General features: G+C 42.0%; 1 protein-coding gene across 1 annotated transcript in view; it reads left to right on the forward strand.

Annotated features, from left to right (window-relative positions):
• The window catches only part of dlg4a (discs, large homolog 4a), a gene marked incomplete at its 5' end in the record, with an annotated part of 225,793 nt that overhangs the window by 169,072 nt on the left and 44,221 nt on the right, over window positions 1–12,500 (forward strand). The window contains one exon of the mRNA XM_084074799.1: window positions 7,707–7,757. Coding sequence (XP_083930925.1) covers window positions 7,707–7,757 — 51 coding nt within the window. The remainder of the gene's footprint in view (window positions 1–7,706; window positions 7,758–12,500) is intronic.

Below are 12,500 nucleotides of genomic sequence, written 5' to 3' on the forward strand. Positions count from 1 at the left end.
GCCATGATGCGCTGCATGGGGGCTGCCTGCATTTCTGCTGCCTGTTCCACTTATTAATATTATTTTTCTCTAGATAGGGATGGTTTGTGACATAATGTCCTTTGGCACAGCAGGCCTGTTAGACTGAGAGGGAAAGGAAGCTCTCTAGAGAGAGAGAGAGAGAGGGGGGAAGGGGGGGGGAGGGAGAGGGGGAGAAAAGAGAGATCTGAATACCTTATTGGTCAGAAATGTAAACGGCACGTGGTACAGTAAGACATTAAGACTAAAAGGATAACACAAAAAAGTGCTGGGGACTTTTCCATTGTGGTCCTATGTATTGAATTAATCAACATAGCATCAAATATTAACACGATAATATATGCCATCAATAAATACAAAACACTATGTACAAAGGATAAAAAGGACAAAATCTATGGGAAATCGTTTTTGTCTCCCCTTTCCTGATGAAACCAAAATCACTGATTTACATCTTTTAATGTAAATCACTGATTTACATCTTTTAATGTAAATCACTGATTTACATCTTTTAATGTAAATCACTGATTTAAATGTTTTAATGTAAATCACTGATTTACATATTTTAATGTAAATCACTGATTTACATCTTTTAATGTAAATCACTGATTTACATCTTTTAATGTAAATCACTGATTTAAATGTTTTAATGTAAATCACTGATTTACATATTTTAATGTAAATCACTGATTTACATACTTTACTGTAAATCACTGATTTACATCTTTTAATGGGGATGTGTGGAGGGTACAGTACAGTACAGGAGTTGAACTGGGGTTATACTGACTGACTGACACTGGAGGAAGAAGAACAGTTTCTTTTTTAGTCTCTAGATAAGGATGGTTTGTGACATAATGTCCTTTGGCACAGCAGGCCGTTGGGGGGGGGAGAGAGAGGGAGAGGGAGAGAGAGAGACTGTTTCTATTATTTCTATCTTTATTTATTTAAAGGTTCTTTAAGTGTAATGTGGCAGTCAGATGAAGATCAAAGCGGAGCAGAGAACAGAACAGCATGTCGTGTTGTTTCAGACGGCACAGATGTTTGTGTCTTCATGCAAAACTCATGAGGCTTTGTATGTGGAGCAGTGTGCAAGAGTTGAACTGAGGTTAGACTTGTACAGGAGTTGAACTGAGGTTAGACTTGTACAAGAGTTGAACTGAGGTTAGACTTGTACATGAGTTGAACTGAGGTTAGACTTGTACATGAGTTGAACTGAGGTTAGACTTGTACATGAGTTGAACTGAGGTTAGACTTGTACAGGAGTTGAACTGAGGTTAGACTTGTACAGGAGTTGAACTGAGGTTAGACTTGTACAAGAGTTGAACTGAGGTTAGACTTGTACAGGAGTTGAACTGAGGTTAGACTTGTACAGGAGTTGAACTGAGGTTAGACTTGTACAGGAGTTGAACTGAGGTTAGACTTGTACAAGAGTTGAACTGAGGTTAGACTTGTACAGGAGTTGAACTGAGGTTAGACTTGTACAGGAGTTGAACTGAGGTTAGACTTGTACAGGAGTTGAACTGAGGTTAGACTTGTACAGGAGTTGAACTGAGGTTAGACTTGGTGGATTTGATTACTTTATCAGTCAGAAATGTAAACAGCACGTGGTGGTACATCAAGCCTAAAAGGATAACACAAAAAAAGTCCTGAGGACTTGTTTCCATTGTGGTCCTATGTATTCTTTTCAGCATAAACAATAACACAATAATATATATCATCAACAAATACAAACACTATATGTACATCTCCTGATGAAACCAATGATTTACACATTTTAATGGATGTTGTATAGGAGTTGAACTGATGTTCCTGACTGACTGCCACTAGAGGAAGAACTCGAATTCTTTCTTTTTTTAAGTAAAAGGAAAAGTAGCAAAAACACAATGGAGAAATGCTCTGTTACAAGTAAAAGTCCCTGTATTACACATTTGACTTGGGTAATACACGGTAACAAAGTAAGAGCACAAAACAAAAAAAGGTCCAACCCTTTCATAAATAGCCAAAGTATGATTTATAGGGTGTTAATTGGTTAAAAGGAGAAATCCAGAGCAAAACACATGTGGCCTGAATCTGCCTATAATCACGTACCAAAATACCTGATGCAGTTGAGTTTTTACATAGATGCCCCTCTTTTCCATTCTGCCCACCCCTCCCACAGCTAGAACGGGAGCTTATTGGTATACTCGCTAATTCGGCTATTTTCGTAGCTCCAAACTCTTGTATTAATCATAAATCTGCAAAGTAAAATGTAACAGAAGAGCTGTCAAATAATTGGAGTAAAAAGTTTGCCTCTCTGAGGTGTAATGGAGTAGAAAGCAAAAAGTATGAATAAATGATACCTTGAAATTGTACTTTAAAGTACAGTACTTGAGTAAATGTACATAGTTACTTTTTTTTCCAGCAGTGGTTGAAGTGAGGTTATTCAGCATGGTGACTGTCGGGTGCAAAACCTTTCGTGTCCAAAACCGTTATTTAAAAAATATATATGTTATCATTTTAAAAACATTAAAATGATAATTGCAGATCTACAAGCACATAACGCGTCGCATTATCGATGAGCTTGTAGATCTGCTATTTTCACAAACTTTTTGTGTGACTCTCTTGTGATGATGAAATAGGGCATTATTAATTGAAGAAGAAAACATAAAAAGCTGAAATATGGAGATACTAGTTTTCTGCCCGACGATAGAGGAGTTGAACTGAGGCAACGGTTCACTCTGTGCCAGTGTGTTTGCTCTCTGAGGCTTTAATTAACTGTGTGTGTGTGTGTGTGTGTGTGTGTGTGTGTGTGTGTGTGTGTGTGTGTGTGTGTGTGTGTGTGTGTGTGTGTGTGTGTGTGTGTGTGTGTGTGTGTGTACGTGTGCGTGTGCATAGTGGCTAGACAACGTGGAGAGAAAAAAAGCGAGAGCTGTCTGAAGCGCTTGAACTTCATCACACACATCATATCGTTAAAATGAAATAGTCTAGAGAACCTCTAGTCCGTATTAGTGACATACGTTTTTAACAAAGCATTTGCTTGGTCTTTTTTATCCAGATCTGAGGCCGATTCTACAAAATGTATTTTTTGAAAAAATTGTATTACTATGTCAGTGGTGCTCAAACTTTTTCATGTCAAGGACCCCCAAAATGATATGAATTTAGCCACGGACCCCCATCTCAAAATATTTTGTTCCAGGGACCCCCAGAAGCAAACATTTGAGTTACAAATGTTCGTTAAAAAATATATATATTCAAAGATTTGCACAAATTTTAACTATTTTTGAATAGCCAAAGTGTAAAATAATGCTTTTTAGCTCAAATCAAAAAATGACACAGATGCTTCTTCAGGTCTTAATGGGTTAAATCTTTTACTCTGTGCCTTAATTAGTTTTTGAACTACTTTTTTACACCAACAAGGGTCTTATGAGGTTGCCGAATGTAGTACTTTGTGATTTGCCAAAATGTTAAGTGCGTTATAAATAAATTATTATGAAGTTAGGCTTGAAGTTACTCCACATACATTTTGATACCAATACTTTTGTTCTTTTACTCAAGTCAATTTTGAACTCCGGACTTTTACTTGTAACAGAGTGCTTCTACACTGCAGTATTGATACTTTTACTTAAGTAAAATATTTGAGTACTTTTTCCACCACTGATTGTAATGAGACTGCCTTTTTTTTTCATCCGTACGCGTGTCACACTGTGTGCAAACGTGTCCTCCAGAGGGCGCTGATGAAGCCAAAACTGACTAAGTTGGCAGGGAAATGGTACTGATGCAGCTCATCATCTCTTTAGTGCTTTGTGTGTGTGCTGACTGGCAACCGTTGGGTTAATTGTTACATTATTGCTATTGTGTTGACAGTAAACACTTTGGGTTAATTGTTACATAATTGCTATTGTGTTTAATATACACTAACACAGTGTATAGACAGGCACTTTGGTCCTCTGAAACTTTGAGCGCAGCATTGTATTAATATCGTCGTTGTCGCGTAGAATCCTTGTATGTCCGAAAACGTTCCTTTTTTTAATAATCGTTTAAAAAATGTGTTTAAATACATTACATTACATTTATAGACAAGTCATTTAGCAGACGCTTTTATCCAAAGCGACTTACAATAAGTGCATTCAACAAGGGTGGGGAACGAAACCACTAATCACCAGAAGCATTTTAAATAGTTAAAATAGCCTTATATGATGAAGGTTGTATGATGAATAGGTTCCAGGGGGTCCCCAGCAAAAGTACGGTAGTTACTAGTTAACATTTTTTCACACCAATATTCTCTTTCGGTAGTCCCTGACACAAAAGCTTTTCAGATGGGGGTCCATGGTCCAAATATATATCATTTGGGGGGGTCCTTGACATGAAAAGGTTTGAGAAACACTGAAGATGGGCATTAATTTACAAAAAGAAAGTTGCAATACGGAGATACAAGGTTTCTGCCCGACAGCAACACTACGCGGTGTAACGCGGTTCACTTAAGGATGACATTGGAGGAGAAAAGTGCAGTCGTCGGTGCTTCAAAGACGCTATCAATCATCCCCCTCCTCCCCCCCCCCAGCAGCACTTAGCGCAGAGTACAGTGTGACTGTGCACTATAGGTTGTCATTTCACCAATGACTTTCATAAACATAAATATACACATTGGGACAGACCAACATCTATATTTAGCGCTCTATATGGTTAGCCAACGTGAGGCCAATTGACAATAGTGATCGGCAAAAAAAGAAAAGAAACTAGAAAAAATTGCTCCTCGGAGCACAAGTCTCCGCCAGGTCAGGTAGGTTGTTGTGGCCTCCTGGTGGCGCTATATTATGCCAATGTGAAAAGGGGCGCCATTTCTTCTTAGGGCCTTTCACGGCAATTGGACACTGCATTCCTGATTTGAGGCATTTTGTTCCAAAAATGTCTTTTGCTGAATTAGACCTGCTGGTGGCGCTATAATAGGCCAATGTGAAAAAGGGTGGCATTTCTTCCTCGGCCTAGTGGGAATGCGTGTGCGAAATGTCACGGAAATCGCACACTGCGTTCATGATCTGAGGCATTTTGTTCAAAACGGACCAATCCTGCAAACGTTGGAAGCCAATGTTAGCTAATTACATTACATTACAGTCATTTAGCAGACGCTTTTATCCAAAGTGACTTACAATAAGTGCATTCAACATAGGTAGGGAACAAAACTACTAATCACCAGAAGTCTTAAGTGCATTCTCTTCTAAAACAAGCAACCAAGAGTATACCTAGCGATGAAGTAAAAGTGCAATATATCAGCTACCTACTTTCATAAACAGATGAGACAAAATAGGAAAATCAAATGAGCACGAGCTAAAACAAATAAGTGTATCGAATAAACAAGATCCAATAAAACAATAAAACAAGAGTTTGTACAACTAGTTAACAATAAGAAGCTAAGGTGAAGAGGAAGGGTAGTGTTTTCTGAAGAGGTGGGTTTTCAGCCTGCGGCGAAAGATGGGCAGTGACTCCTGTCCTGACATCAGTGGGGAGTTCATTCCACCACTGTGGGGCCAGAACAATCAGGATTCTGGATGGAATATGAAATATCGGACACATCCGTTGACATAACTATAGAGACTGTGTACCGATTTTTGGACAGAATCTGAAGGAGAAAGAGCCAAAAAAATTGGAATAAATATGATATGGTGAAAATAAAAGTGGGGCAAAATAATCTAACTATAAGTACTAATAAATATAACTTCTCTACAACTGCTCTATACGTGTGTGTTTGAATGTATGCAAGTGTCGCAGGTAGTTGCAAGTAATTGCATTTTGCAAGGAATGGATCTTGAAGTGGCATATAAGATGTCCCAGATATATCCTGTGTGTGTGTGTGTGTGTGTGTGTGTGTGTGTGTGTGTGTGTGTGTGTGTGTGTGTGTGTGTGTGTGTGTGTGTGTGTGTGTGTGTGTGTGTGTGTGTGTGTGTGTGTGTGTGTGTGTGTGTACTTGTATTAACTATTAATATACTGATGAGGGCCAAATGTCCCCTTAAGCATTGTAGTAGAATTTGAGATAATAATTTAGTGATAGGCTTACTATTGATAAAAGTTAGGTTTAGCGGTTGGAGTTATAGAGTTATGTGTAATGTATGCTTATGTGCGCTATAGTGTCACACAGATCTACAAGCTCTACGACGTGGCTGTTGTGACACGTTGTGAGCTTGTAGATTTGGGCTTTATAGGTTTAGAGAGTGAGTGTGTGTGTGTGTGTGTGTGTGTGTGTGTGTGTGTGCGTGTGCGTGTGCTTGCGCGTGCGCATGTGTGTGTTTTATGTAAATCTAGAAGGATATGTATGGCAGTCTTCCTCTCCTGTGCTGTCTTGTCTATAAACAATACAACCTGGCTGCTCACAGATGACATGCTGGAGGAACAGAACAGCCAGAGAGACGCTGCTGCATGAGGCTCAGAATATAAAAACACATATTCTTCTCACAACAGCAGCAGTGGGTTTATTTTCAGACATTATGTGGAATGCACAAAAAAAGAACAAGAAAAGGATATAGCATACATGTGCTGACTTGTACGTATTTGGATCAGTGGGGGAGGGGCGTGGGGAAAGGGGGAGGGGGTGACAGTCACACTTTGTAAGAGAGGTGTGTGGAGGCCTGCTGAGGTTCAGCCTTGTAGCTGTGTGTGTGTGTGTGTGTCTCTCTCTCTCTCTCTCTCTCTCTCTCTCTCTCTCTCTCTCTCTCTCTCTCTCTCTCTCTCTCTCTCTCTCTCTCTCTCTCTCTCTCTCTCTCTCTCTCTCTCTCTCTGTATGTCTCTTTGTCTCTCTCTCTTTTGTGTGTGTGTGTGTGTGTGTGTGTGTGTGTGTGTGTGTGTGTGTGTGTGTGTGTGTGTGTGTGTGTGTGTGTGTGTGTGTGTGTGTGTGTGTGTGTGTGTGTGTGTGTGTGTGTGTGTGTGTGTGTGTGTGTGTGTGTGTGTGTGTCAGCATGTGTTGTGTGTGCTATATTTTGCCACTATGTGGCTGTGTGTGTTTCTATCATAGTATGTGTGTGTTGAATATGTGTGACTGAATATAATGTTGAATATATATATATGCTGTATATAGCCACATAGTCACTGTCAGATGGCCTTGTACTGTATGTCCCAAATCGTTATTTTCAGAAAATGGAAAAAATACAACCTGTGTTCCAACGGCTCCAGTGTAGTTCTTATTTAGTCACAAGCTATTCCTTGGTTCAATATTTATTAAACCCACACAGACACACTTAACCACTTTCAATCTGGTCTCCCTATTTCGGGCATGTGATGTCATTATAAACGGAAATGTTGAGAAATACATTTTCAGCATTGTTGAAAAATCTCAAACATAAAAAGGTTGCAGATCAAGTTGCTGATCAACAAGCTCAGAAACGCGTCGCTTCACGCCGCGTTTCGAGCTTGTAGATCTGCAACTTTTGATGCTTTTGTGTTACGGAAAATGTGTCCGTACACGGACAAAATGTGTCCGTGGACCCGTAGGGTCCATTTGGTTACATTTATACACTCTCAGAGTTACAGACCTGTAATGGTCATAGCTATAGCTCTTTATAGGTTTGTCTACTCATTTTTTATGTCTGTGGCAAAAACACAATTTTGCCACAAATGTCCACTACAAGCCAGCCCCTGGCCCGACAGAAACGATACACACGCTCTTCCCTGTGCTCTTATATGTTTAAATAACCGTTGTTGCCTCTTCCTATGTCCCCCCACAGGGTAATTCTCCTCCGGTGGTGAACACCGACACGCTGGACGGATCTCCTTACGTAAGTATATATATATATATACTGCTGCTTTATACCTCTTCTGTTCTCTTCACTGCAATAAAGATGCAGTCTATAAACTTTTTCTATTTGAAATGAATAAAGCATTATTTTAACCAATCTGCATCGTAGAGCATGCTACCGCAATATAACTAAAGCCAAACAGACAAGGAGGGAGAGACCAAGGAGTGTAATAATGCCCTAAAAAAAACACATGCCTTTACAGGGCTTATCTATTCTAGGCACGTGAACACACAGAGATGAGGAAAGAGTTGTTGACTGGAAGCCTCGTTGTCTGAGCAGTGTGTCTTTTAAGAAATGTTTTGTGCCCTAGATAAGTGCTGTAAAGCAGTGCATGGGTCTCAAACTTTTTCATGTCAAGGACCCCCAAATTGACACTTATTTATTAGCCCACGGACCCCCATTTGAAAAGATATTCCAGGGACCCCCATAAGAGAAGTTTTTTTACGGCTCTAGCAGTGATTCTCAACCATTCTAATTTCAAGGACCCTCAGTTTGACGTGCATTAAGGCTACGGACCCCCATTTAGTGGCCTTTCTATCTCTGGGACACCAATTTATATTGTAAAATCAATGTTCATTTATCTCTGAGAGTGTACAAATGGAACCAAATGGACCCTAACGGGTCCATTTGGTTCCATTTGTACACTCTCAGAGTTACAGCCCCATAAAGGTCCATTTGGTTCCATTTGTACACTCTCAGAGTTACAGCCCCATAAGGGTCCATTTGGTTCCATTCGTACACTCTCATAGTTACAGCATCATAAGGGTCCATTTGGTTCCATTTGTACACTCTCAAAGTTACAGACCCATAAGGGTCCATTTGGTTCCATTTGTACACTCTCAGAGTTACAGACCCATAAGGGTCCATTTGGTTCCTAACTATCCAGTTTAGCTAGGCAGATAACGGGAATAATCGTTCACTTCCGGATAAAAGCGCCAAAATTGGTACACATACTCCTTGGGTAGTACTGTTTTGATAAAACCCGTTAGCCACCTGAAAATTCAAGATGGCGTCCATTTTTCAAGATGGCCGCCATTGAATATACAGTAATATTACATTTCCCAACAAAATCCCATAGATACAAGCGCCAAAATTGGCAAACATACTCCTTGGGTATTGCTCTTTTGATAAAAACCAAAGATTTTAAGATGGTGACCATTTTCCAAGATGGCCACCATTGAATATACAGCAATTCGCAGTAATTTCACAACAAAATGTCATAGATATGCACCAAAATTGGCACACACACTCTTTAGGTATTGCTCTTTTGATGAAACCTGTTACCCATGTAAAAATTCAAGATGGCAGCCATTGTTCAAGATGGCCACCATTGTACAGTAGGCTATATACAGTCAAATCACATTTAGAAGTAAAATAGCTTAGAAGCAAGCACCAAAATTGGCTCATATACCATTCTTTTAATAACATATTAGCAGCCACCTAAAAATTCAAGATGGTGGCCCTTTTTCAAGATGGCTGCCATTTAATATACAGTATTGCTACAGTTTGCAATAAAATCACATAGATTAGCGATTACCGACATAGTTCTAGGGGTCATGGAGACATGCAAACTGCCCCACCACGATAAGGTGATGATCCCGTTGAGGCAGGTTTGTTTTTTTTGTCTTTTCTTTATTTTATTTTTTATAGACAGTAGGCCTATACTTATTCTCTTGACCAAATTGTCTGTTTGTTCGCTTATGGTCTTGCTGCCTGGATGAGGAAGACACTTCTAAACCTCGCATCTGCAGCTGCACTGTGCCGTGCAGGTCAGACCAAATCCAAATCTGTAGCATTTGCATCGACCGCAGCACTCCGACTTGCATCCACACTTGGTCAGCTGCTTGCAACTCTCTGCAATGGGTGGGAGCTCTGTCCAAAATATCTGCCACAGATCTCCATTCTTCTTCCAGCCCCAGTTGGCAGGATCCTCTGTTTCTGGTTGACTTATTGTTGACTGACTCCAGATACAGCCCGCCTGGTAGGCAGCACGCTTTACATGCTCCTTCAGCGCTGATCGGGTTGGAGGAATGGCTTCATATGGTCTCTGCTTCCGAGCAAACATGTCCAACCTTGCATCATCAACACCTTCAGCTGCGCTTGATCTGTCATACATCATGAGCGAACTCTCTCTCCTCCGTCCTGATACTCCTGGACCTGTCTGCAGCGTTCGACACAGTGAACCATCAGATCCTCCTCTCCACCCTTAAGGGGATGGGTGTCTCAGGCTCTGCACTCTCCCTGTTTGCATCCTACCTGACGGGTCGCTCCTACCAGGTGATGCTGAGAGGGTCTGTATCAGAACCACACAGACTCACTACTGGGGTTCCCCAAGGCTCGGTTCTGGGTCCTCTTCTTTTCTCTCTCTACACTACATCTCTTGGTGCTGTCATCCACTCCCATGGCTTTTCCTACCACTGCTATGCCGATGACACCCAGCTGATCATCTCAGTCCCCCCCTCTGACACACAAGTGGAGGCAAGCATTGCTGCTTGTCTGGCTGACATCTCGGAGTGGATGTCGACGCACCACCTGAAGCTCAACCTGGACAAGACAGAGCTGATGTTCCTCCCGGGGAAGGGCTGTCCGCACCGAGACATGGCCATCACCATTGATAATGCTGTGGTGACGTCAACTCGGACTGCGAAGAATCTGGGTGTGACGCTGGACGATCAACTGTCGTTCTCGGCAAACATCGCGTCAGTGACACGGTCCTGCAGATTCCTCCTCTACAACATCAGGAGGATTCGCCCCTTCCTCACGGAGAAGGCAGCCCAGGTGCTCATCCAGGCTCTTGTCATCTCCTGCCTGGACTACTGCAACTCCCTCCTGGCTGGTGGTCCGGCATCTGCCATCAGACCTCTGGAGCTTGTTCAGAAATCTGCAGCTCGTCTGGTGTTCAACCGCCCCAAGTTCTCCCACACAACTATCCTTCTCCGTTCTCTACACTGGCTCCCCGTAGCAGCTCGGATCCAGTTTAAAACCCTGGTGCTAGCCTATAGGGCAGTGAAAGGAACCGCTCCTTCTTACCTCCGGGCTATGGGCGATGCCTACACCCCTGCCCGACCACTTCGGTCTGCCACCTCGGGGCGACTGATTGCCTCGTCACTCAAGGGTCCTTCTGGTCGATCGACACGGTCACAACTTTTTTCTGTTCTGGCCCCACAGTGGTGGAATGAACTTCCCACTGATGTCAGGACAGCAGAGTCACTGCCCATCTTTCGCCGCAGGCTGAAAATCCACCTCTTAAGGAAACACTACCCTTCCTCTTTGTCTTGTACAGGAAAATGCTACACATAATAGACTTATAACATAGCATGATCCCCTAATTTAGCAGAAGATTAGGATTCCGGGGCTGATATATGGTACAAGGAAGCCAGTGAGTCAGTCCATGGGTCCAGATTCAGATTCTACATAGTGAAAAATGTATGATTTGACACCAAGATTACTCAAATAGGACATATTTTGGTGATTTTATTCAGAAATGCATTATTAGTGTATATTCAATGGCGGCCACCTTGCAAAATGGCTGCCATCTTGAATTTTTAGGTGGCTGCTAAAATGTTATTAAAAGAATGGTATATGAGCCAATTTTGGTGCTTGCTTCTAAGCTATTTTACTTCTAAATTTGATTTGACTGTATATAGCCTACTGTACAATGGTGGCCATCTTGAAAAATGGCTGCCATCTTGAATTTTTACATGGGTAACAGGTTTCATCAAAAGAGCAATACCCAAAGAGTGTGTGTGCCAATTTTGGTGCATATCTATGACATTTTATTGTGAAATTACTGCGAATTACTGTATATTCAATGGTGGCCATCTTGAAAAATAGCCACCATCTTAAAATCTTTGGTTTTTATCAAAAGAGCAATACCCAAGGAGTATGTTTGCCAATTTTGGCGCTTGTATCTATGTGATTTTGTTGGGAAATGTAATATTACTCTATATTCAATGGCGGCCATCTTGATAAATGGCCGCCATCTTGAATTTTCAGGTGGCTAACGGGTTTTATCAAAACAGTACTACCCAAGGAGTATGTGTACCAATTTTGACGCTTTTATCCGGAAGTGAACGATTCGCCTGTTTTTCGCCTGTTATCTGCCTAGCTACAGATCTCCATTCTTCTTCCAGCCCCAGTTGGCAGGATCCTCTGTTTCTGGTTGACTTATTGTTGACTGACTCCAGATACAGCCCGCCTGGTAGGCAGCACGCTTTACATGCTCCTTCAGCGCTGATCGGGTTGGAGGAATGGCTTCATATGGTCTCTGCTTCCGAGCAAACATGTCCAACCTTGCATCATCAACACCTTCAGCTGCGCTTGATCTGTCATACATCATGAGCGAACTCTCTCTCCTCCGTCCTGATACTCCTGGACCTGTCTGCAGCGTTCGACACAGTGAACCATCAGATCCTCCTCTCCACCCTTAAGGGGATGGGTGTCTCAGGCTCTGCACTCTCCCTGTTTGCATCCTACCTGACGGGTCGCTCCTACCAGGTGATGCTGAGAGGGTCTGTATCAGAACCACACAGACTCACTACTGGGGTTCCCCAAGGCTCGGTTCTGGGTCCTCTTCTTTTCTCTCTCTACACTACATCTCTTGGTGCTGTCATCCACTCCCATGGCTTTTCCTACCACTGCTATGCCGATGACACCCAGCTGATCATCTCAGTCCCCCCCTCTGACACACAAGTGGAGGCAAGCATTGCTGCTTGTCTGGCT

This window comes from Gymnoscopelus microlampas, assembly GCF_963454915.1.
Source record: "Gymnoscopelus microlampas genome assembly, chromosome: 12".
NCBI lineage: Eukaryota > Metazoa > Chordata > Actinopteri > Myctophiformes > Myctophidae > Gymnoscopelus > Gymnoscopelus microlampas.